The 26,378-nt window shown below is 48.9% G+C and overlaps 2 protein-coding genes, 1 long non-coding RNA gene and 1 other non-coding gene across 5 annotated transcripts in view; 3 read left to right on the top strand and 1 right to left on the bottom strand.

Annotated features, from left to right (window-relative positions):
• The window catches only part of LOC144152601 (NADP-dependent malic enzyme-like), a 173,418-nt gene that overhangs the window by 30,762 nt on the left and 116,278 nt on the right, over nucleotides 1-26,378 (top strand). The window lies entirely within an intron of this gene.
• Nucleotides 101-410, bottom strand: LOC144152419 (uncharacterized). The gene has a single exon (XM_077683687.1). The coding sequence runs from the start codon at nucleotides 386-388 to the stop codon at nucleotides 101-103; it is 288 nt and encodes a 95-aa protein (XP_077539813.1). The 5' UTR covers nucleotides 389-410.
• Nucleotides 7,267-15,091, top strand: LOC144151899 (uncharacterized). The gene is made up of 4 exons (XR_013318997.1): nucleotides 7,267-7,420; nucleotides 9,759-9,909; nucleotides 11,156-11,272; nucleotides 13,990-15,091. It is a non-coding gene; the product is annotated as an uncharacterized LOC144151899 (long non-coding RNA).
• Nucleotides 17,115-17,186, top strand: Trnag-ucc (transfer RNA glycine (anticodon UCC)). Its single transcript has one exon. It is a non-coding gene; the product is annotated as a tRNA-Gly (tRNA).

The following is a 26,378-nucleotide window of genomic DNA, read 5'->3' on the forward strand; positions in this document are numbered from 1 at the left end:
GGTAATAGCGAGGCACGTGCTACGGCGATTTTAATTGAAATCGAAGCTTGTTATGAGAGGCCTTCCGTCCTGGCCGGCGCAGTGTATGCTGGCAGCGCGTTCATTTGCCCGGGCGGCGTCCTCTGTCGTCCCCGGCCAGCGTCCGGTCCAGCTCGTCCTCGTCGGAGGCTTCGGGCTTCCGCAGCGCGCAGGGCAGGCAGAACCAGTTGACGAATCCGTCGTCCACGTCTGCCTCGTGCAGCCGCTCCTCTTCGTCGGTGTCGCCCCAAAACTGTTCGTACCAGTCCAGGAACCGCTGCACGGGCTTGCACGAGCGCAGGCGCTCGCGAAGAGCCCGCAGCCGGCCCCCGCCGGACGCAGTCTTGTCGCCGTCGCACCCCGTCGGCATACCTGCGCCGAGCCTTGTATGCATGATGCGTAATTATTACAAGTTATCACGCAACTTGTGATACGTTCAGAAGGGAAAAGGTTTGGGCGTGTTGGTTCATCGTCACACGGAAAACAAGCGCTAAATAAAAACACGGGACGAGGAGTAGACGGGACAAGCGCTGTCCCGTCTACTCCTCGTCCCGTGTTTTTATTTAGCGCTTGTTTTCCGTGTGTTGTGATAAGTTACATTTTGCTAATTTCGTTATAAAACAGTTCCGCATTTGTGAGGGTGACGCGAACGTTATTCAGCTGTGTTTTTAGTTATCGGGGCGCTTTTCAGCACGTATACTCCAGCGGGAAGCACGAGGAAACGAAGAAGAAAAAATGGCTGCGGCTTGGCTCAGCTAACCCTGGATATGCAAAGCAAAAACTTGGTCTATTCAGGTTGGTTTCGCCTTGGTTAACCTTTGATGTGGCTGCATTGCCGACCACGGCTCAAAGCCGTTCGATCGCGTGCAACGCTCACAGGACGCCTGGCCTCGCTTTCATGCATCGCGGCGAACGCGGCTCAAGACGAGTCACGTAGCCCGACACGACCCAGCGGCGCATGCGTGGGACGCTGCGGGGCTGGTCGGCTGCCGATCAGCTGATCGACCGCAACCGCCGCGGCCGAATAGTAACGAGGTACTCTTCACAGCGTATCTGCGATCATCTAAACAGGTGGCCGGCATTTCTCGTCTCGGTGTTTCCGAAAAAAAAAAAATTAAGAGCTTTCGTTTAAAGACGATAAGTCTTTCTTGGGCTACTTAAACCCGAAAATTTTCATCTGTATGCCTGTACGTATGTCCGTCTGTTTGCTCCTCGGTTCAGCCTTCCTGTCAAATGCTTGAGCGAGATGTTTTTATAGGCAAAGCGTTTCCAAACAGGCTAGATCTAGAAACAAGCTTCATGCTTGACAACATTATTGAGCAAAAAGAAAATATTAGGCACAATTGAGGCAAAATATCAATGCACAACTGGCACTCGCAGTGTTATTTTAATTAAACATGGCTGCTTGATGTTTGCCATAGGAAAAAAAATATATAAGTGAAAAATATATTTTGTCCGAAAAAATGCAAAACAGAGCTTGCGCGAGCCTGGACCTCCTGGCACTAAACGGCGCGAGCAGTAGAACGCGGGGAAAATTAAATTGGCTTGAGCAAACCAATACCGCGTTTATCGTGGGAAAAGCGAAACGGGAGGGGGGAAGAGCGTGACAGGTGGGTGGGGTAAGAATTCAAGACAGGATTTTAAACGGACGCTGCAGCACTTCCGATAGACGTTTCCACTGTTTCCTTCGCGTCTGGCATAGAGTTTTTTAGTAAGTATACTGTAAGAAACTCTATAGGCCTCCTGCGCTGCCCAGGGGGCGCTGCGCAAGCGGCTTCCGGGCAGTACTTCCGGGTAGTACAAAGCTGCCCGGGTCCCATAGGATCCCGTGTTGACAGAAGCAAAATGAGCTCGACGCTCCCGATTACTTTGCGACGTGGTCACCAGCTCATCCCCGACGCGTTCGATCTATTTCAGCGATCAACCTGGCATTAGGGGGAAAAGCTTTGCAGCGCTAAACACGTTTACAGCGCCGACGAAAGTGCCGGGACCGTGACGGCGTCTGCTACTCGCAGGTTCACCGATTGATGGTCGTACGAAGTGAAATTTTAAGTGAAATTTCTAGTTTAAACTAATACTCTAGGTGACAAAGACTTCTCAAAAACAGCCGATCAAAAAAGAAGAGTGACGCAATCGGCGATGATCGCGCTTTAAAAAGCCAGCCAGTACGGCGGACCGCAGGCTCGCCTGCTGCGGTGCGCCGCTCTTTTGCGTACCTGCACGCTATGCGTGCACTTTCATTAAACAGTGCTCGTTTGCGTCGCCGTTACGAATACATGGTGCAGCGTTAGCTTGCCGTTTTGTTGCGTGTCTCAGTGACAAAATGCCGCGACCGTCAGAAGCGTGAAATCTAGCGATTAATTTCCGAAATTAGTGGCGGTAAAACAAGGTGGTCGGGCGAACTGAGAGGCCGCTCGCTTTCCTTGTTTGCTCTCACTTTACTTAATTACGCTCTTGCAGCATACATTCCCACTTCGCACTTAATAGCCTAGAATGAGGGCCAGCAACGGCCGAGTTCCATGCAGCCGACATGGCGGAGGGCTGGACGGCAATTCGGGGGGGGGGGGGGGGGGGGGGGGCTTTGAATGCAAAGATAATAAATTCAGCGAATTTCTAATAATATCTGACAATAATCTGGCGAAGTGTGAAGATGGGGGGGCAATTCAACTGGAGGACGCCAATTCTCTGATCTTGTCTCGCTGTCTAACTCCATTTGAAGTAAAAACTGGCGTGTCGGCGTTCAGATTCGACGACCCCTGCACTAGAAAACCAACACAGTCAGTGATGATCGTATGTAAATATTCGGGGCCCCACGCCGTGTATGCGGCTGTGTTATGTGATGTTATAGAAGTACATCATCTCTGCAGGCAGCGGGCGTGTGATTTGGTGCATGTTTTGCGCCCCATACCCAGTCGAAAATGTCAACAGGAATACGACAGAAACCCAACAAGAATTCCTGTCGTACGACACAATTTCTGTAGTTACGACAGCATTCCTGTCGTTACGACAAAGCTTTCTGTTGTTACGACACACATTTCTGTCGTAACGACATAGTCAATCTTCTCAACGACAAACATTCCTGTAGTCCCAACAGAACTACCTGTCGTCACGACAGCCATCATGCTGTCGTGACATAGCCAGCTGTCGTGACGTCTGTCGTTACTACAAGACTACGACAAAAATGCTGTAGTAGCAAAGCTGGCTGTCGTGACGACAGAATCTTGTAGTAACTACAGAGGCATAAATGCTGTCGTGACGTCTGTAGTTGCACAGGACCACGACAAAAATGCTGTAGTAGCAAAGCCGGCTGTCGTGACGGCAGATTCTTGTCGTCACTACAGATGCGGCTGCCGTGGCAAAATATGTCGCGATACATGAATCTGTCTACACAACAGCCAACAGTCGAACAAGATAATTCTGTCGTGAGGACAGCTTTGCAACTGCAGTTGCAAAGCTGTTATGTGTTTATTTCTTGCGATGAAAGAGAATATTTTTGCCACTTTCCTGCTCACAGAATCAACGACGAAATGAAACTTCCAATTTTAACACCGGGGACGCGGGAGCAGAATTGAGTTTACTATTTTGCTCGCTGTAACACGACGACTAACAAAATAAAACACACAATATCGCCCTAAACCCGACACCGCAACTCACAGCCAATAAAAAAATAAAAAGGTGCGAACGCCCAAGAAGTTTCTTTCCATAAAAACCAAATTGTACGTGAGAAAAAAAGCTGAAACCAAACTTCACACCTACCCACATCGTGGCAGAAGGCGAACAGGTGAAGCACCAATGACAAAACTAAAAGAGAATCAATAAAGCAGCCACAATAAAGTCCTAACCACATGGACGCGAAATCACGCGTCGCGCGATCGTCGGCGTCGTTCGGCGTCAACGCGCGGGCACTCAGGAGAGGGCGAGCAACCGCATGAGACCGGCGAAGTCGCGCGCCAGTAGCTGCGTCAGCGGGCGTTGCTGGACGTCAATTGCCATCCTGTTGAAGTCGTTTATGAGCAGTTATTATCGATTATTGAACTGCAATTATCAAGGCTTTAGCTTTAGCAAAAAAGAAAATCACTTGGCATATTTATTCATTGCTATATAAGTATGTTGGCAATGTATCTCGATTCATCATGGTCAAATCTGAACAAAATAGGATAGGATGATAAACGAAGACGCACCTCGCAAAACTGCTTTAGTTGCTTCTTGATTTAACCTGCATGTTATGTACCTAATGCAGGTGCATGAATTCAAAGTGTAAGCAAAACAAATTTCAGCGCTGCCTTGATACTGAGATTACCGTCGAACGTCATTTGTAGGTTAAAAGGCAAGGTACTCTGGCACCCTGACTGTACCCTGTAAAAAAAAAAAACTGATCAAACCCTCGCCGAAGAAAAAAAAAAAAAAAGGGCTTTTTGAGGATTCGAACCACGGACTTCAAAACGAAAGTCCGACACCCAACCCCTCGACCACACAAGCAGACAGGGAGGCACAGAGAATTTGGTGTAGCAAACGAGGCTGCCCACAAATAGTGTTGGATGTGTTTTGTTTTGGTCGTGTTTGAGAGACTTGAGCAGTGGTAACGCTTGTTTCTTGCGCACCTATCTTGGAGCCGAGGACGATAATGCTAGTGCTACGAGCGATGTAACCACAGGTCCCTCATTTGAGTCAAGAAAAGCTATCGCACATCCCCGGTCAGCGCAAGCCACGGGAGCTACGAATGGAAGGGAATGCGCCGCTAGAATTCTGACGTTGATAACGCTTGCTCGTCACGCACCGATCTTGCAGACAAGCCACATTATGCTTATACTGGATGCGATGTAGCCAGAGCTCCCTTATTTAAATCGCATGCAGATCCCCGATCTCCCCGTTGAAAGCCGAACAAGCCACAAATGGATAAGCGCTTGCGAACAGAAATAGCTGGCAATTTGTCTCAAGGCAACCGATTACCGCAAGTTAAAAATAAATCGATTGTTTTCTGCTGAAAGGAATGCCCCCAAAACACGCGAAGACGGACGCTGTCGCCCGCTTTCCGATGCTCTCTCGCGCTGCGTCGACGCCGATATCTGGCGAGCGTAGACATCGGCGTCGCTCGGGCGTCAGCTCGCGTAGCCGTGCATTTCTGGCGACGACGTCGACGCGAGAAAACGCCGAAAGTGCTCTGCATGTGGTTGGGCCTTAAAGCAGCCCCGACCACTGCAAAAAGAAAAGAGAATCAGCGCACATACTATGTAGCCGAGCACAGTGCAGAAACACGGTGCAGAAAATGATGTGACTGTGATAACACATGAAAGAACCGTGCTGAAGTTGGAAGCTGCTATCACTGGTTAATACAGTGCTAATTTTTATCAAGAGGTTTGTAACCCGCTAATAAATTATGTTCATTATTACAACCAAAATGATTGAGTTTTCATGTATCGCTTCATCGGTTTCATCTTCTGGCATCAACCAACGCCGCCTATATAGGCCGACTGAAGCCGTAGCCAGCCGTAGCCGCAGCCCTCACTCCTCCCTCCCTCCCTGTTCTGTGCCTCACTGTTGCAACACACATGGCAACGCACGTTACGCCGCGTTTCTTTTCTTGCGCTGGTCGATCGTTGTCGTATGCACGTAGTGTGACCGTGTAACAAAGCGTAACCGTGTAACGTTTTCGTTCAGTATGTTTTGGAAGGTAGAAGAGAAGTCGTTGGGCCTACGGACGAGCGTAGTTTTTTTGTGGTGGACGTCGACGACTACGAGCGTGGCGTGGGAAGTGTTTTGGCTCGGCGACAGCGAGACGCGGGAAGATTATTCGACGGCACCATCGTTCACATGACCGGTAAGTGTTCTTACCCTTAAATTGTGCATAACAGTGTCTGAGCGCTTTTTAGCAGTTTTACATCTGCCACTACCGCAGAAAGTAAGGAATGAATATCGGCATGCCGGCTGTGCCGTCGGAAGGCGCGGAGATCCGCTTCACCGTATATGGCGCCGACGCCGAAGAAAATGGCTCGTATTACCACCTTGCACATTTTCCACGTAACACGCTCTATTCAGGACTGTGCTGGCTACCAGTTAGTCGGGTTAGGAATTCATCTGCATTGTTCGTGTCGGCGTCGAGTAGTCGCCAAGCCACATTCTCACGTACAGTCGGCAAAAGGCTTTAACGCGCGAGCGGCGTGCTCCGGAGTGCGCGGGAGACACGTAGTGATAACGCCTGGTTTAAGATAGGTAGAATGTGTGCATGCGAGGCCCGTATCAGCGCGATGGCTGTGTCCCTCCTCGCTGCACCCGTCGCTTTGGCTTCCACGCCTTCTTTTACCGTAATAAGCGCTGTGTAGGCTGCGCGGCCGGGCCGGGAAACAAAACTGGAGATTACCCGCCTTAACGCTCGTTGTGCGAGTTTTTCGTCTGCATTAGCCTTGGCGCACAGCTGTTCATTGCGTTATCGTTCCGCCAATAGCTGCATGAGTCCCTTGAGCGCCACTGTCCGGTTTCAGGGCTCGGCTTTGCATGTCACTGCTGACGGGCTCACGCCACAATACTCAGTGCACTGTGCAAGCGATCACGGCCCGATATCTAGTTACTATAAAACACCGGCAGCGATGCGTTTTCTGCTATTGTCGTTCGTTGTCTCGCATACAGGAAAACACTCCTGTCTAAATTGTGTAGGGCGCCGCAAAAAAAGCGTTGCGCGTAGTTAAACGCAGCCAACGCTCTACTACCAATCGCTCATTTCCGCTATTGTTTCCCGGCCCGGCAGTGCAGGCAGCGCTTCTCACGACGAAAGAAGGTACGGAATGGAAGGCGACGGGCACAGCGACAAGGGAAAGAACCGTCGCGCTGATGCGGGTCGCGCATGCTCGCATTCTACCGGTGTCAAACCAGGCGTTCTCACTAAGTGTCTCGCGCGCAGTCTAGAGCACGCCGCTCGCGCGTTATAGACAAGCCTTTTGCCGACTGTACGAGCTTCGAAATCGTGGTTTTTCTGTGAAGGCCGTCTTGCCAGCAGCCACTGCAGTAATGTTATTTGTAAATGCTCTTATCGAACATGACGCACATAAATGCCAAGGCGCTAGAATAGCCACCGCTTTCAGGTATGTTTATTAGGGGAAGTCAATATTTGCATGAAAGTTGACCTCATAACTATCATTAAACACGTGTAAAATGACACTGAAGTGTGCTTGTTGCTCTAAATAGGTGTCATTATGGTGGACGAGGCTCGGAACAAGTATGGCATGTTATCTCTTGACCTCTCATTGCAGGCAGAGAAAAGATCAGCGAAGGTCGACATCATTCTTCGAGCTGCCGCAAGGGACCAAGACCCTGTAGCAGTTTTAAGGAAGAGGGTCGTGCAATTGGAGGCCGAGATGCGGGGGCTGCGATCACTCAACATGGAGTGGCCGGCAAGTTCTTTTCACCAGTACGTAAACAATGCTCCATCTGTGTGCATGGCTTCTTATCACTATTATGAGCTAAGCAACGTACCAGATACTGCAGTTACTATCATGCTTAGTTGGCTGTAATGTCAACTGTTGCAGGAAGGTTTCACTTCCTCAAACATGTGGCATTACCATCTAAGGAGCCTACAGCCTGATTGAACAGGTTCCTTTCTTTGGGTGGGTGAAAACAAAACTGCCCTGCAGCACGACCTTGTCACGTGGCTTCTATATGAAGATTTTGAGCTATTGGTTTATCTAGTTGCTAGCCATGGCCTTTTTGCAGGCACTGCATAAATTACTGCCCGTTAAAAGTGCTTTACTCGCTGTAAAGGATTTTGACAATGAGATTGTTTGGAAGAGAAGGCCTAGTAAAAAAAAATTCATAAAACTGCAATTCCAGTGAAAGTGCAGGAACACGGCAATGCTGTTTTATGTTTTGTAGCAGACTTGCTAACAATGTGACTATGAGTGGGCAACACAACTTATTGCTCTATATTTTTCATACAGCCCCAACCCTAAAAGTGACTTGTTAGTCTCATAAAAGGACAATCTGCACCTATGTAGAATGACTTGTTTGCGATTTTGTGCGTGCTGAGAATGGTATTGACCAAACTTTAAATTCCTTTAAAAGCGGAGCAATTTATTAAAGGCTGTGGCTAGCGTTCCGTCCAGACGGAACGATATACAAGTGCTAAAGTTCCGTCGAGACGGAACGGGGTGCTGCGGGTTATGCTTCCGTCCAGACGGAATACGTCTGAGAGCTTAGCGTTCGCCGGCGTGAAATTTGTACAGTTCCATCTAGGTGAAAGGAAAACCGGCTGATTAGACGACGTGCTCCGTCTTCAGATTTGGTGTAGGCGTTGTGCTTCGGATAATGGCAGTATTGTACCGGGTTCGATTCCCCCCGGACATGCTTGTTTTTTTTTTTTTTTTTTTTTTCTCTTTGCGTGGTTGAGCCAGCGTTTTGCAACAGTTAACTTCTTGCCCACTTTGCAATTGACGCGGGGAGAGCAGTCGGTCTTGATTTCGCACTCAACCGGCTGCTCCGCTACCGCTCAATAGAGCCAAGGCCGACGTGTCCATCGCCAGAGTTCCGATCACCTCTAGTTCGTAATGGTGATTCGGTGATTCGTAACGGTGACTCTAGCTAGTCAATGAGCAGAAGTGGTTTGACCGGTAGGGTAAAAATCTACAAAACTCGAGAAAGGCGATCGGACGGAGCATTTTCTGCCCGCGAAAATGCGCCGCGCATGCCACAGTCGTGCTGACGCTGCAGCGGAACCACTGGTACGCTGCGACCGGCGCGGCCAGTGGCAGGAACATGGAGGCGGCTTCGGCCGCGAAGTGGTGTAGGGAAACTATGGTGTCGGGAGCACGAGCGACCGCTCAAAATGCCGCTCAAGACACGCACGAAGTTGCTTGAGCGGTAAAGGAGCTTATAATTTTGGGCGAGAACGGTACTACAAAACATCATCCGCACAGCTAGTGAAAGTGCCCATGCAGTATCTGCCGGGGTGGTGGCCTAAAATCTCTGGCGGTCTATGCTGGCGGAGCCAGCCGGCTGAGTCGAGCGCTTCGAAACTGCCGCCATGAGGCGCGTGCCTCCCCAATGGCGCAAGTCGCAGGCTCCTCCCACTGCCGCGCGCGACGCGCGTCATTTTCTGAGTGAGGCAGCTAGAAGACGCGGGCGTCAAAAAAAAAAACCCCGCTTCACAACAAGCAGCGAGGGCAGTCGTTCTTGATATTTACCCAGCTGAATGAACCGCTTCCGCTCATTGACTAGCCAGAAGAACCGTTAATTAGTAATCACCATTACGAACTAGAGGCGATCGGAACTCTGGCGATGGACACGTCGGCCTTGGCTCTATTGAGCGGTAGCGGAGCAGCCGGTTGAGTGCGAAATCAAGACCGACTGCTCTCACTGCGTCAATTGTAAAGTGGGCAAGAAGTTAGCTGTTGCACAACGCTGGCGCAACCACGCAAAAAAAAAAAAGAAAAACAAAAACCAAGCATGTCCGGGGGGAATCGAACCCGGTACAATACTGCCATTATCCGAGGAGCAACCCCTACACCACATCTGAAGGTGGAGCAGGGCGTCTAATCAGCCGGTTTTGCTTTCGTCCAGACGGAACTGTACAAATTTCACGCCGGCTCCGTCGGGACGGAACGCTAAGCTCTCAGTTGTATTCCGTCTGGACGGAAGGATAACCCGCAGCGCCCTGTTCCGTCTGGACGGAACGCTAGCCACAGCCTTTATTAAAACTGATTGCCTGTACTGCGTATTGTTTTAAGAGTGCAACACTTTTTCATGTGACTCAGGCACCTCTCCAGGGAGTGAAAAGAGTGGACATGGCCTGCAGCTCCCTGCCAGCATGAGCCCTGCAGAACCACCAGCACCCAACACCAGCTGCGCCAGCACGAGCCTGGCGGCACTACCAGCACGAGCCCTCTGACGCTGGCTGTGAAGAAAGTAGGTGTTTAACGCTTTCTTTCTGTTAGTCCCAGAACTTGGCTTGTTTTTGCTACTGTAGAAAGTAATCGTTTTGTAAAACATGGGGTATGTTCGACAAACAGGGTCACATAAGACAACTCCAAAGCGGCGGACTGCTGTGCAGCTACAACAAGCATAGTGTGCCTAGTACCAACAGCAGTGCTCATCAATATTTGTATGCTTATGTGTATTTTGTACTTTTATTGTTTCTCGCACCATTCGTACTGCTGTAAAATGAATATGCATTGCATTTATGCGCAAATAGCTCATTTGGAAAGCTTGCAAGCCGTACCTAATTTGTGTTTGCTTTTGCCGGCCTCAGCCAATCGCACAGCTGGGCACATAGGATATCTAGGTTCTGTTGCAGGAAATGAGCTAGTGGGTTGCATGGCCATTCCCTTTTTCCCTACTTATATAGCTTATTTGGGGATGAAAGTGGTGTCACTATGATTTTAACGTGGCAACCTTTCGAATGAACCAAACTTGTGATGTGTCTGCATGGCACCTTTAGCTGAAAGTTTTACAAGCTGGCATATACTTTTGGAGAGAAGTTTTATGAGTGTAATGTTATGCTCTGCGGTAATATAAATGAGAAAAGCACCACTTTTTTAGCACGGGGAGCATTCGTTTTACTACGACACAGTCTGTGTTTCAACCCCCCCCCCCCCTTCGGGTTTTATTCCAGTGAAGCCATTTTCTGGGTGCCGCTTGCTCTTGTTGTTTTTGCTAAGCACACACATATAAACAGTTGCTGGTTTACGCGTGCACATGTGGGGACCAGAGGAAGGAGGGTAGGTCGTGCATGCAAAACTATAGGTTTCACATCCTCTTACATGTGCAGCCTTACACATGGATGTTGAACAGCCAAATGCGACCTGTCTGGTGTCTTCACTGGTCGAGCAAATTGGGTTGTGTGCTACGCACACAGTAAGGGAAACAGACAGCCCCATGTTTGTTTGCTAGAATAAAGCTCGAGTCTGTCCAAAATTAATTCAGTAAAACGACTGGTAAGTATGCTGCCTTGCAAATTATGAACAAACGTGGTTTGTTTCGTGCACTTCGTCGACTGCGCCCGGCTTCGCAGCTCATCTATGTGGAGCCATTGTGTTTAGTTCTATGAAATGGCAGAGGTTAAAAACACAGTTTTGGCAGTCTAATTTGCAGTCTTTTTACGTTGTTTGCCATTGTCTTGCATTACATGTATTGTTCTGTTCTATTGATGCAGATCCCTTCTGGCACTACCTGCAGATGAAGGGCTGCGAACCAGGGGACATGAGCAAGCGACACATGCTGCTAGTGAGATATCTAGCACGAGGGTCCGTGGATCTGCACCAATAAGAAGGTACATGTTTACTAATTTGGTTGCTGGAAACCTAGGCCAGTGTCTCTACTGTTTTAAAGGGACCCTGCAGCACTTGCCATCGACTACTCGGAATGTAGTTTGGGGTAAAGTCTATTGTCCTAGAAATCGCCCTTCCAAGAATTATGAAAAGCCCTTTACTGTCACCGAAACTATACACGATTAGAAATCGCGCATAGTTGTTCTCTCTCAACTCGACTGCGGACAACGCAACGAAAGCTGTGTGCTCTCTCCTGGAGAGGGGGGCGGCTTGCAGCGTTCTCTTCGGCGTCCTTGGACATATCATAGGCTGGGAGTATTCACTGCAACGTGGGGGAGGGGGGGGAGTCAATTCTGGTTTGGTGCCACAAAAAAGCAGGCATGGCTGCCTGCTTGCAAGCGCGCGCTCAGGCTGGTAGAGCGTTTTTGAAGCAATAAGCAATTGTTGCCTAGTGGTCTCGTTGAAAGGAGAGTATTGAGTTTTTCACTCAAACTCCGTGCGCACTCAGCAAAAGAAATACCAAACTGCGCGTGCATGTTTAGGCATAGAAGAGATTGGTACACAGCACCGATGACGGCGAATCCTCACAAGAAATGTGAGAAATGAGTCGCAAAGTTGACCAGCGACAGCCAATTGAACAGCCATGGCCGCGATGACATCGTTTAGGCCATGCCAAGAGCGAAGAGTGCGCGGTTGGTTTTTCCCCGTCTTTCGCGATTTGTGTGCTCACCGCTTCACATTGACTGGTAATATTTGGCTCAGGTATTCCTGGCAGTGTAATCTAAACATTGTGCAGGTTTACTGGCACTGTTTAAAGAGTGTTCCAGGGTCCTTTTAATCCAAAATGGTCAGTTACTGAAACAGGCATTTTTTTATTGTGGTCATTGATAGTTTGTTGTCTAAATTGACACGGCAACTACGCACCTCGACTGAGAAGACTGCAGTTCACGCTGCGCGCAAATTTTGCATTAGGGAGTATCGGCACTTTTTCTTTTTAATGTGTTTAATTTGCTGAACTTTTATCGTTGCTTAACTTTACTTAGAGATTTATGAGCTGGCTTATATATAACTCTTTGGGGAAAGTTTTATGAGTATGATGTCACGCTGTAGTAATTTAACTCTCGTTAGCACTGGAAAATTGACCGATTTTTAGGGGTCCAAGAAAAAAAATTTTTCTGCAAAATCATTGGTAAGAACTAATTAAGATAAAAAAATTACCACACGTGGTGCCCGTGCCATGCGGTGAAGTCCAACCTGCGTTTCAACATGGGCAATTTTGGGTGGTTCCCTGGAAGAAATCTGGCGATTTGACATTATCAGAGGCACCAATGTGTCCCCGTGTGACGTAAAAACATTTTGTCAGTGACTGACTGCATTTACAGCCAGCACAGTATTCGGGACAAGCACGCGATGCGAAAAAATGTGCATGGAGTTGAAAACGTAACTCCGTGGTTGATGCTTGTTGACGTTCACTGTCAGTTATCGCTAAAAACAAACTTGCGGTTTATCATCACCTTCTGACTCGCTATTGTAGCCTTGCTTACAGAAATGCGGTGCAATGCGCTAAAATCGTGCCCCGCAAACTTTGGCCAAGTAGCTGTTGTGGAATAATAAAGATCAGCACTATGAGCCTCATGCATTGCAGCGCACCTAACATTTTCGAAATGAAACAGTACAAAAGGTATTGGAGACTTTTTCCGAATAGACATTTCAATTAAGGAGCAGCACTAGACCTCTGGAGATACCCTTGTATGGAAGCGAAACTGGCAGGCGGACAGCTGGGGGTGTGTAAAGCCGGTTTGAAGTGCTCTTTTCGTCGGAACTGATATCTGGTGACTGGGCGTTATCTTTTGACTTGCATCGGAAGTTCTTATTGCAGAAAACGTTTTAGGGTGGGGGGAAATCAGGAGTGGCATGCTTTTTTTTTGTGAGGATGTTTAGCGGATGCTCAAGGCACCATGGCAGGTAGGCTTGAAGTTGAGTAACTGCAGAGTAACACTAAATATGAATTTCGCGATGCAGAAACAAAACCGAAACTGTTGTTAACTGTTTGAATGGTCCTGTGGTAAGTAGAACTACAACACAACTAAGAACAATGTGCGCAAAGGCAATAAGACTGCCTAAAATCGTGAAGTAACTTTGCAAACGGGCACTGCTTGAGATTTTCAGCCGATTTCAGGGGTTATTACTGTGTGACTGCAAACCTGACGTTTAAAAATTATCATCTGATTCACCCTTCATGCCCTGATAATAAAAAACCAAACGCTGATGCAGAGTACCTACAGTTGGCATGCATTGTTCTTTAGTAGCAGTGACGCGCAAAGACCACTCCCCTTTCTGCACCCATGTGATGCAAATGCATGTCAAAAATCACGTTTTTGTTGAAAAATGAAAACAAAACTGATTTTGAAAGGACATTTTCTGAGCTAAGTCCTAATGGCTTGACTTGTTCCAGAATTGCCAGGAACGTTGTGGAAAGGGGCTTGCAAGGTATCGTTTAAATTGAACGTTTTTGAATAGGCACAGTAATGTGAAAAGCACTTTATCAGCAATAGAGAGCACTTCTTATTGCTCAGCATGCAGAAGCGTGTTTAGCTTTTATAAAATGGCGCAGTTTAACGACACAGTATTAGCAGTATGATTTTCAGTCTTTTTGTGCTGCCTGTCATTGTCTTGCATCAATGTTCGTTTTTTTTTTTTTTTTTTTCTATCGATGCAGGTTCCTTCTGGCATTACCTCCAAGTGAAGGTCTGCGAGCAAGCTGAAATGCACAAGCGCCACAAGCTTCTGGCTAGATATCGCGCAGAATTTCGCTGATCCGCGCCGATAGGAGGTACATGGGCTTGTTTGCCAATTTGGCTGGTGTGAACACCAGAGCCAGTGTCTCTACCGTTTTAATACTAAACAGTCATTGTGAGAAATGGTGGCATTTTTAATGGTGGATGTAATTTGCGATGTCGTTTTTGTGCTTCATGAGGTGTGCATTGATAGTTTTTTTGTGGCTTTCTGCAGCTGTACAATTCATTAGTGGCAGCCTGTAGCTATTGGTGGCTTTTCCCTGGGAATGTAGTGTATTTACTATAAGGTTTTTGCAGCTTCAGACAACTTTGCAGCGTTAGAATTGCGCGGATCATCCATAATCCGTGTAGTTAGGGACGGTGCACTTTCAGCTTTCGGAAAGCCAATTCTAATGGTACTTGTACTTGTTTTTTCGAGCCTGGAGCTGTGTGTGCATGAAGGAAACTACAATAAAATTTTTGTAATCTCTTCAGTTTGCCTGTGCATGGGCTCGTGGCATATTTGGGCTGTCTTAACTGTTCACTTACAGTGGACAGCCCAAATACAGTGCTAGGCTGGATTCAAAAATACTGATATTTGCTGCAACAGAATTGTTATGAATGCATTGTGCAACAGGTCAGGACTGCAAGACGCCAGGAATACATAACACAGCATCAGGACTTCGACAAGACAGGCATGATTCTCGCAGTAGAGCATCAGAACTGTGACATACTACAGGATTACTACAGGACTACGACATACTACAGGATCACTACAGGATTACTACAGGGCTACGACATACTACAGGATCACTACAGGTTTACTACAGGACTATGACATACTACAGGATCACTACAGGACTACAACACACGATAAAACAACAAAATTGCTACAGGAATACTACACACGACAAATGTCAGAATGACGACACAACACGACGACTGTACGACAAGACTACGACGGTACGACTGTACGACACGCAAAAATACGACAAACGACGTACTACAGAAATTTTTCTGTTGTCATTTTCGACTGGGTAGTAACGCTTAATTTGTTTATTTGGCACTATTGCCCCACCTACTCGCTAGTATACATGTACCCTGCCGTTCGTAAATCGTGCGGCGTAAAACGTTACGCAAGAATCATTTAGTTTGCGAAAATACGAAACAAAACTTCAACTCGTTTCAAAGGCGGTGTCAGGCCAGCAGTGTCAGCTGAGTCGGCTGCGCAATTCTTGCGTTCGCTTGCATCCTCCCGCTGAAGCAACCTTTTGCAGTCACCTCAGGGTATAGGATAAGCAGCGCTCCGTGTTTATGCTACTCGTGAACTTTCCTTTGTCGACCGCACGCAAGAAGAAAAAACTGTGACTGTCGTCAAACAGTTAAACCACCCGACCTGGCGATACCGTCCCACGCCGCGACCACCGCGACAGCTCGCTCAAAAGAAAGCCGACAAATCGGCTTCTTTTAGTGGATATTATTTTGTTTGGCCTCTGCAACTACTTTAAGGGCTATTTCATACAGTATGCAGTCATTTAAACTCGCCACAAAGCGCTACAACCAATTTTCACTCTGGCTTGTAATTGAAAACACATGGAGGGCGGCGAGAGTCGTCTGCTTTTGTACTACCCAGAGGCGTCGGCCGCTAGGGGCGCTGCATGTCGCCAAAACTCCAGCGCAGGAGGCCTATAGCGTCTGGAAGCCCCACGAAAGGTATTGCTATCGCCAGCACGGAGCGGCACCGCGTGATTTGATCGTCGCAGCAGACGCGCCTTACGTTTCTGCTTTGCTTTTTTGGCTGTCCTTTTAAAGTGGTTCTCGAATGCGTGTATTGCTGCAGCTGAAAGAAAGCCGGCCAATAGCCGGTTCACCGCTGTAATGACGCAATTGCAGCGGTCGAAGAACGCCAATACCGGGAAAGGGTGAAAAATCTTTAAGCAATTTCTAAACTACCTGATGGGCGTATGCAGTTTATGGCTGATGTACCTTGCGACCCCCTAATATCAGTACTGGGTGTGGTGGTCGACTATTTAAGATTTAGAAAAAAAAAGTCGTAAAAAGTAATGCAAGTTTAAGGGGCAGGGGCGGCAGAACATTGCAGTCTTTTTTCGCATTGAGGAGATACGCGGCCAATTTTTTCTCTTGTGTTTTTTTTTTTACGCACATGCTGGACCGTTTCGCTAGATGGTGCAGCGTTTCCCATGCGCCTATCTATAACGGTACGCGCACCCCGCTGACGTCAAAAAAAGTAAAAAGGCTACGAAACAGCTAACCTTGGGTGTGCGTTTGATGACAGGGATTTATACCCCCCTCCCCCCAGATGGATTTCGCCACCCCCCTCCCCCCCCAAAAATATTCCACAACCACGATATCACCCGCCCGAAGATTTATACCCCCCCCCCCCCCCCCCCCCCAAAGGAGGATTTTCACCTCCCGCCAAAAAATCGAAATTCTGGAGAGCCCCTGGAACTTTGATGTTCGTATTGACGTGCGCTTGATGTATTTCCTACAGCGGCGCGTTCATCAGAAAAATTTAAACACGAACTCCGCACCCGCGCGTTCAGTTCGCAGCCTACATTAAAAAAAAAAAAAAACCTCTCGGTGCGCGATTCCTTTTGATGCGAAGTGGTCCAGAGCACGGGCATCTGCGGCGAAATATCACACGAAGAAAAAGAAAAGCCAGTGCGCCTTCACTTTTCAGTCAGCACACAGACGGCAAGAAATGGCGACCACCTAGAGCCCGAGAAGCCGAGAACTGCGATGTAAAATGTGCGGTTTCCGAAATTGTGAAGTTTCGCGCGCGCATGTAGCCGGCACTGTGCGCGCCACACCAAAGCTGTCAAGCTCAAGAACGGAACGCTGCTGTTTGCCCCCCATGTTTCAGCGCTGTTGTAATGCCGGGTGGACGGTTCATTGATGGCGTTCACTGCGTAAAAGACAGAAATTGAAGCTGTGTGACGTGATAGAGACCAAAATGATCACTGAGCGTGTTCAGGCGGTGGTTCAGGAAACCTGTATGAGAGAGTGGAAAAGTCAAGTTCGCTCCTAGCGGGGTTGTGGAACGTCTGCGTCGGTGGTATAGTGGTTAGCATAGCTGCCTTCCAAGCAGTTGACCCGGGTTCGATTCCCGGCCGACGCATGTTTTTTTTTTTCCTGCTTCTTTGTTGCTATAAATTTATTCTCACGAATCCCTCCGTACTGTTAATTGACCGAGAGGCGACATTCTTGACCGAATCAAACGTCATTTTGCTTGATATCGTTACCTCTCCTAACTGCTGTGTTTTTGTGATAGTGTTCTCTGACGTGATAGTGATGCGACTGCGATAAGATAATTAGCTGCACACACGAATCAGATGCGAGGGCTTGTTCCAAGGATCGAGGCACATGGGATGGCGACATTTGAAATGTACCGAATCAATGCTTGTGTTACCGACGACGCATATTGTTGAATTCGGAGAAGTGCAGCCAGTAACGAAGGCCGAACTCCATTCCAGGATAAACGCCGCTAAGGCCTTTATCCTGGAGTGGATAACTAGCCGCTGATAAGGATATTAATAAGGGGAAGGGGGGAAGGTGTCAGTCGACATGTCCGGTTGAGCGCCGGTGCAAAGCCCTAGAACTCAGTACTATTTGCAGGTGGAGTTAAGCGCTTTTGTATACCCATACACGCACATGCAGATGAGGTTTTAAGGGAAAGCTTTAGTAATTTTACTTGGCGCAACTCAATAAAAAAATAGTACACGCCATCGCCAAAGCGCGTTCGGGTAGTGGCGTATCCTCGAAGTCCTTTTCGTCACGCGTACTTTTGGACACCGAATGAATGGCTTTGCAAATCAAATCAAATCCTCCGGTCGCGAAGTACGGTCGCTTTGCTTGTCCATGGCTGTTTTTGCAGCTGCGGCACTGTGGAGCAAACATGCAGTGTTTGTGTATACCGCCGACGTCGTGCAAAGGGAGACACCCGTTCGATACGGCGAACCTTATCGCCTACAGATGTTGAGCGATGAAAGTACGTCTTCAACGAAAAAAAAAAAAAAAAAAACGCGAATTCAGGGCGCCCGTCAGCCGCGCCGTGCTGAAAGAAAAAGGAATAGTGCGCCTCACACGCGACCAGTGTGAATATCGTAGATTGAGCGACACCTCGTATAAGGTATTTAACACGTCCTACAACTTTTACGAATTGTAGTATCTGTATGGCATATACGGGTCGGGCTGTACGCATGCACGCATGCACACGCACATGCATCCCCACACGCACATTCAGAACAATTGTTGCTAGGCGAGTTTGTGACTATTTGAGAACATGGTGCAAGCGCAAAAAAAAAAAAAAAAAAGGACGGACACATGAAAGCGACAGCAGCGCTTGTCCGGTGGCCTTTCATGTTATGCTATGCCTCCAAGTATAACATACTGTCTCCTTTACTGCTGAGAGAATAGACGACACTCAGACGTTAAATTCGCTATCACCGTTGAAAGAAACGGCGACTAGACGACTTTGAAGTTAGGTCATCTTCTTTGTAGTCGAGGGGGCGAGCAGGGTTGAACCGGCGAAAAGAGGTTTATGTGGGTTGTGTGGCTCGGAGCATACACTGTAGCTCTTCAGCTTGCCTGGCTTACAGTGTCTGCATGCGCTCGTGCTTACCTGCTAGTGAATTTCTTGTTGACCGGAGCTCAGCAATCGGCCCCTTGGCCGGATTCCTCGAAATGACAGAGGGCCAGCTTCGTGCCTCCTCCTTCTTCTTCGTCTTCTTCTTCCCCTGGTTCCTCAAAGTATGCCATTCGGTAGTTGTGGACTTTGGTTATGGTGATGGTGATGATGATTACGATTAGGGGAATGGTAATGGTCGTTATGTTCTACCAAAAACGAGGTGTCAAGGAAAAAAAAAAAAAAAAAACCCCGGTGCACGATTGGGGATGGAAACTTTCGTTAATACCTCAAAAGCTTCAAAAGTAGTAGCTGATTGATTTATTGTAGAGGGTTTAACGCGCCGACGCAACGCAGGTGATGAGGCTCGCTGTAGGCTCCGGATGAGGCTCCGGATTAATTTTGACCACCCGGGGATCTTTAACGTGCGCCGAAATCTTGTACACACGGGTGTTTTTGCTTTTCGCCTCCATCAGAAAAGCGGCAGCCGTGGCTGGGAATCGAACCCGGGTCCTCGTGCTCAGCAGCACAATGCCTTAGCCGAGCCACCGCAACGGGTAAAAGTAGAAGCTCGTCTAATGTTGCTCCAATGTTCGTGCGGTGCGCTGTAATTTTTCCAGCATTTTAATTGAACGCAGGAAATGTTGTGGACAGTTTTCTTTTTTTTTTTTGTGCTCGAAGTTCGTATTCGTCAGAGACGAATTATACGTTGGCTGTTATGGTAGTTTAGTCTCTCTGGAAACTATCATTATGTGTGGGTTGCGCGCTACGTAGTTAATGGTTAAGGCCAAGAGAACTTCTCATACGCACTCTGGAGGATTGGCCAGGAAATTGGCGCTAACTGAGAGAAATAAGAACGGGGCTCGGGATTAAAAAAAACACAATAAATGCACTTAAGTTGAAGTACTCGTTTAGGAAAAAAGTGTATGTACTGGAATGACAAAGATAAGTAGACTGCCAGAAAATGAGGTATGGCATCATAAAGTTGCAGGGTTTGAAACGTTGTCGTCCTCGTCTTCATCATCATCGTCATCTTAGTCGTCGTCGTAGCCGTAATCATCATCATCATCATCCTTTCTGTCTGCCCCGTGCTACCAACCTCTGCCGTCCTTCGCAACCCGAGTCCATTCATTGCCTCTGAAGGCTCTTATTTCCTTCTCCATCGAGCTACTTGTATTCCCTTGCTCCTGGACGCGGGTTCGATTCCCATTCGCGGCGGCCGCTTTTATGACGGAGGCGAAAAGCGAAAACGCATGTGTATTAGAAAATTCGGTTGCACGTTAAAGATCCCCAGGTGGCCAAAATTAATCCGGAGCCCTCCACTACGGCGCGCCTTATCGCCTGTGCAGCGTCGGTGCGTTAAACCGCACAATAAATAAATAAATAAATAAATAAATAATAAATAAATAAATAAATAAATAAATAAATAAATAAATAAATAAATAAATAAACAAACAAAATCCTGCCTCCACGTAGCCACTTGTCGCGAATGGGGTTCTACATATTCTCTTACTTTCTTCCCGCCAGGCCTCGCCTTGCGCAAAGCGTAGCTTGATCTTCTATACCTATAAAGGGAAGCGTCAGACTGGCAGACCTCCGCATAACTTCCGAAAGTTTTGCCGTGCGAGACTCTGGAGGCGAGACTTCGGCCGCTGCTGAGAGCCTACATGGTCGGCCGCGCGGTGTGTTCTTCAAATCCACCGGCGCCCTGACGTTAGCCTGCATTCGCTGGGCCCTTTCACGCATTGAAATGCTCAAGATGTGGACGGGAATATACAGCGTCAGGTCGAATATACCTGAAGTTCGGCGCACGATAAAGATCCCCAGGTGGTCAAAATTAATCCGGAGCCCTCCTCTACGGCGCGCCTCATCGCCTGCGTTGCGTCGGCGCGTTAAACCCCACAATCAGATCGAATATACCTGAAGTTCGAACTAAGCGTGTTTGCGTGGACTAGACTATGCTTGGGGAAAAAGCCATTTGCTGCGTCAACTATGTGGCTGAGTGGCATTCTACAGAACCCTAATTAAAAAAAAAAAACAAAAAAACACAAGTGTCATCATTCAGCGGTTGTGTTGTATTTGACGCTGTGAAATGATAAGGGAGGAACCCGTAATCGGAGAAATGTGTTATAATATCCGGCGCGGGATCACCTGCCCTTTCCGGTCATTTAAATACATATATAGCTCGGAATATCCCAGCTATAACAGTGCCCAAGCTCAAGCTTACGTTATAAGCTCACACTAGACGAATTGCGGAATCGTTGTTTCAGCTACAGATAAACTTTATCGTATGCTTGTACGTTCGCGAACTTCAAGGTTCTGCCTTCTTCGTCGTCTTTTTTATTTTTTTTTTAACCGTGAGCAAACACCAGAAATCTGAACTTGCATAGCATTGCAATGCAGCGTGAAACGTGAGGAAATGGCGCGAAAAGCGGGAGGGAGACTGGGGAGACACGAACGCAACGCCGGTTGTGTCTCCTGAGTGTATTTCCTCTGTTTCGCGCTGTTTCCTCACGTTGCACTTGCTCTCTATGTTAAAGTACGGTTTTAGGGGCGAAGCACCTTAGGACCTCGCTTTGTCCGGGGCTTGGCGTTCGTGTACACAGTGTTGCGCATGCGTGAGGAGCATTGGATTGGATTGGATTGGATTGGATAGGATTTGGATTGTATTGTATGGAAATGGATTGGATTAAATCGAATTTATCGGATTGCATTGGATTGGAATTGTATATACTGTACACACGCGTTGTCACTCATTTACATGCGCGAGTGGGCAATGCCACGGGTGATTTACGGTAAGAACGATCCCCAGTGCTTCGCCCACTCGTCATGATTCACTTCATGAAGATGCGTGAATTTTGTTTCGCTAGTCGCACAGCGGTCCGTCGTTTTTGCTTGCCTTTCAAGACGAAAAGCTTAGATGTTTCATCAAACGGGAAAAGTGACCGCACTCGTCGGCGGCGACAACACGAATGGCACCAAAATGGCCGCCGCTGTAACTAGAAGGTACTTTCGGTTCTTGTGGAGTTTGAACCCTAGTCGCCACAGCAGCAGCCGAGTGCGCTAACCACAGCGCTTACGCGGCATCCTGGGAGAATGAAACAAGAATTAACCTGGTGCGTGCGTGGCGGCACGTGCGTATAACGGGCGCGTACACTTTGAAACATGAATATGTGTGCGTCTTTCTGAACGTCTGCCACGGTCCTAACTTCTAAGGGATGTTCCAACAAATGTCGAACCGACAATCGTAAAGAATGACATCACAGGTAAAGAAAAAAAAGAACATCTTTATGACAGCGCAGAATGGCTTTCTCCCGCAAGTAGTCTTGTAACAAGGCACCGGCCATTTTTTTTTTATTATTTCGTTTTTAAGTGCTCCGTTTCTGTATCCGAGTGGCGATCTTTTTGTATTGACGTGCAACGGCCTTCGTTGTGGCGGCGGTGTATGCATGCAGCGGGAGCGTGCACGCGCTCTTATATCCCAACCGGAAAACTAACGTCGCTGCGCGTGCCGTTTGGGCGCGGTGTAGAGAAACACGGCTTTACATCCCGGACGTGTTTTGTAGGCAGGGAGAATTTAGGTAGAACAGGAGAGCGGCCGCGTCTTCTCTTTCCTTCACACGTCACTGACAGGGGAAAGGAGGAGATCGCGTGTGCGGGGGCGTCACGTCTTTCTAGTCTAACTGCAGGTTAGCCGAAGGTCATATGCCGCGCCTGCTAGGAGGGGGAGATAGGCGGGAAGGTTGTATATAAAGTTGGCAAATTTCCCATTTGTGTCTTTATCAAGTACTGCTAGAGTTACATGAACTGCTACAAAGTACCAGCAGTTTGCCGTGGCGTTTTTTTATTCTTGAATTCACAGCAAAGTTTAATCAGCTCGACCGGATACTAAGGCGAACGTAGCAGCCACTTTTTTGCCCAACCATTGTGTCGTCCACACAAAGCCTCTGAACGGTGGCTTTGTGTGGACGACACTGTGGGATTTGTTTATGCCTCTTGTTCCGTTTTATTGTACCATCTGAATGTTAACAAGTTAACGCACCGCTAACCCTGTTTTAATTTTTTCCCTATTACGTCACTGTTGACGCTTTGTAGCAAAAAATTTGAACGTTTTGCGAAGTTGGTTATCCTCTCTGGTCGCGTCCTTGAGGCCGTACGGTAATGGAGTTGAGCGAGTTACTAAACGCTAGTTTCTTTCAGTAAAGCAACGTTGGCTTCGTCTTCATGGTCCGCATAGTCTACCAATCCAAGCGTGTAAGGAGGCGCAGCCGATTGTATAATGACCTCGTTGATTGCGTACTTCCCGTTCCATTGTATAGATCGCTGTACCGTGTAGGGCCAGGACAGGATGTGCTTAAGCGTGTGAGACGTATGGCGATTGGCCCATGGTGTAAGACGTTTTTCTTTAAACTTCACTCGGGCGCCCTTGATGTTAAAACGTGGCAGAAGGAAAAGGGAATGGTTTTGCCGGGTGGGGTGGACTGCTACCCGTGCAGAAAACCCGAGAATGTAGAACACGTGTTTTTGGACTGCTGGGACGGGGTCTTCTTTTGGGACGTACTTCAGCGGACCCTCAAAAAAGATTTCCCCCTGGACGCTCACGGCATTAGGTTTTTGCCGATTGAGAGTGACGAAGTACCTTACGACTTCGTGATGGTCCTGGCCCTACATGCAATTTGGAAATCCCGCATGGCCATACGCCATAGGGACGTTGACGCTAAATGGTCAAGATTATTGAAGTGTGGAGGGCTCAGCCTGAGCCTCCAGAGTGGTTGCCTGTGATGGTGTAGCAGCCGGGAATGTCGGCTGCCGGATGAAGCGAGAAAGGAGACGTGGAGGTGGTTTGGAGTTGCAAGACCAAACTGTTTATTTTCCTTACGTCCGAGTGCAGAGAGTTCCCCCCGACGAGGGAGAGAAGGAGGCACCCCCGCGTTCTTCTAAAAGAGAAAAGGAGAAAAGGGGGGCCCCCGAGCGAGCAGACGTAGCATGCCGCCAGGGCTAATCCCGGGAGCCGGCCCCGACAACAAGTTGTTCCCCCTACACGGAGGGCGAGGCGCTGGCGCCACGAGTAGGCGCGCTGTCTACGGCCAGCTGCTGACGGGATAGAAAAGAATGCGGTGGTGCTGAGCAGCTTCCGCTACAAAGGCTCCCCCTCTAGATTGCGGAGCTTTTAAAGAAGGACAGCAGTTACGGGCTGAATAGCGAAAGGTCAGAGTCCAATGGTTAGCAGTGAAATCGTACGTGAGAGGCTGCTTGAATGGAAACCTCAATATGAGCAGGCTTGGCGCGGTCAACGGCGACGACTTCTCGTTTCCCCCGCACGTCGATTGTGATGGTTTTGTTAGTACGTCCCAAAACTTTGAATGGGCCATCGTACGGCGGAGTAAGGGGCGGCTTCGTTGCGTCGTGTCGCACGAACACATGGGTAGCGGAGTCCATGTCAGGAAAAGTGAAAACTTTCCTGTTGCGGGCGATGCGAGGTGCTGTAGGCCTGAGTTGCGCAAGCCATGCGCGCAGCTTCTCGATGTGATCGGAGGCTGTTGGGGCGGAAGGTGTCTGGTCGGAGAAGAATTCTCCCGGGAGGCGCACTGTTGAGCCGTAGACCATTTCCGCTGCGCTGAAGCCGAGGTCTTCCTTCACCGTTGAGCGTAGGCCAAGAAGAACGAGCGGGAACTTCTCCACCCAGTGCTGGCGGTCAAGTTTCGCTGCCAGTGCGGCTTTGAGTTGCCGGTGGAAGCGCTCAACCATTCCGTTGCTGGCGGGGTGGTAGGCGGTAGTATGCTGCAGCTTCGTGCCGAGGAGCGTTGAAAGTGCGGAAAAAAGGTTGCTCTGGAATTGCCGTCCCCGGTCAGTTGTTATGCGGGCGGGGCAGCCAAAGCGCGACACCCATGTTTGAATGAAGGCCTGCGCGACGGTCTCAGCTGATATGTCCGCAATTGGTATAGCTTCGGGCCACCGGCTGTACCTGTCGATGCATGTGAGCAGGTACCTAAATCCTTGGCAGGGCGGTAGTGGTCCCACGAGGTCGAGGTGAACGTGGTCAAACCGCGACTCAGGAGTCCGAAATTCCTGTAGTGCAGCCCGATTGTGGCGAGTCACCTTCACTTGCTGACACGTTTCACATGTCCGAGCCCAACGTCGCACGTCCGCGTTGACTCCGGGCCAAACGAAGCGTTGCGTTATCAGCCGCTGGGTGGCGCGGACACCTGGGTGGCTGATGGAGTGGAAAGTGTTGAATACCACTCGGCGAAAATTCAGTGGGACGAAAGGTCGTGGTGCTGCCTGGGAGGTATCGCAGGTTATCGTGCTCTGGACGTAGGGAAGTGCAACCTCCGAGAGCACGAGTGAAGATCCCCCTCCTTTCAGTCTTGTCAACTCGGGGTCGTCCCGCTGAGCTGCGGCCATAGCTTCGAAGTCCAGGACTTCTGTGCCGGAAGCGTTGACGCGAGACAAGGCGTCAGCTGCTTCGTTTTCGACCCCGGGAACGTGGCGGATGTCTGTAGAAAACTCGGAGATGAATGAGAGCTGACGGATTTCTCGTTCTGAGTAGGAGGAACTGTTGTTGTTGAATACGTAGGTGAGGGGCTTGTGGTCTGTCAAGATGTAGAACTCACGGCCTTCGAGGAAGTAGCGGAAATGCTTAATGGAACAATAGATTGCGAGCATCTCCCTTCCAAAAGTGCTGTACCGTGCTTCTGCAGGCTTCAGACGTTTCGAAAAGAAGCCCAGTGGCTTCCACTGGGCGCCCTCCTGTTGCTGCAGCACTGCTCCGACCGATGTGGAGGAAGCGTCCACCATGAGGCGTGTGGGAGCTTCAGGCCGTGGATGAATGAGGAGGGTAGCCGCGGCTAGCTCGTCCTTAGCTTTCTGGAAAGCGTTCTGGTGTTCGTCAGACCAACAAAATTCTGGTGCCTTTTGGTCGTCTCGGCGCAGCAGGTCGGTCAATGGCTGGAGCACTCGAGCACAAGACGGAATGAACCGCCGGTGGAAGTTTAAGAGCCCGAGGAACTCTCTCAGCTTGCGAAAAGATGTTGGAGCTGGAAACTTCTTGACGGATTCCACCCTCGATTCCAATGGCATAATGCCTTCAGCAGTGATGTGGTGGCCGAGGAAGTTGAGCGCCTCTACTCCAAACACGCACTTTTGAGGTTTCAACACCAGACCGTGCTCATCCAGACGCTGAAAGAGCTTGCGGAGGTGCTCTTCGTGCTCCGCAGGCGTTCTGCTGGCCACCAAAATGTCATCCAGGTAGACAAAGATGAAAGGAAGACCCCGGGTGACCTCATCCATGAACCTTTGAAAGGTCTGTGCGGCATTTTTCAAGCCGTAGGGCATGCGGACAAACTCAAACAGGCCGAACGGAGTTGTTATGGCTGTTTTTGGTATGTCCTGCGGTTCGACGGGGATTTGGTGGTATGCCGCTACGAGGTCGATCTTGCTGTATATTTTCGTACCTGCCAGCCGCGCGCTGAAATCGTGAATGTGTGGCAGAGGATACTGGTCCGGCGTTGTCGATGCGTTCAAGGCTCTGTAATCACCACACGGGCGCCAATCGTCGTCCTTAGGCACCATGTGTAGCGGCGATGAATGGTTGCTAGACGAAGGGCGAACAATTCCCAGCTGCAGCATATGCTCGAACTCCCTGCGTGCCGCTTGAAGCCTTTTGCTGGACAGCCGTCGTGGCCG

The sequence above is a fragment of the Haemaphysalis longicornis genome, unplaced genomic scaffold (genome assembly GCF_048455015.1).
Source record: "Haemaphysalis longicornis isolate Haplotype H1 unplaced genomic scaffold, Haemaphysalis longicornis Haplotype H1 scaffold_9, whole genome shotgun sequence".
NCBI classification, from domain to species: domain Eukaryota; kingdom Metazoa; phylum Arthropoda; class Arachnida; order Ixodida; family Ixodidae; genus Haemaphysalis; species Haemaphysalis longicornis.

Excerpts from the sequence above, each read along its gene's own strand:
- LOC144152419 (XM_077683687.1), bottom strand. The coding sequence starts at position 388 with ATGCCGACGGGGTGCGACGGCGACAAGACTGCGTCCGGCGGGGGCCGG.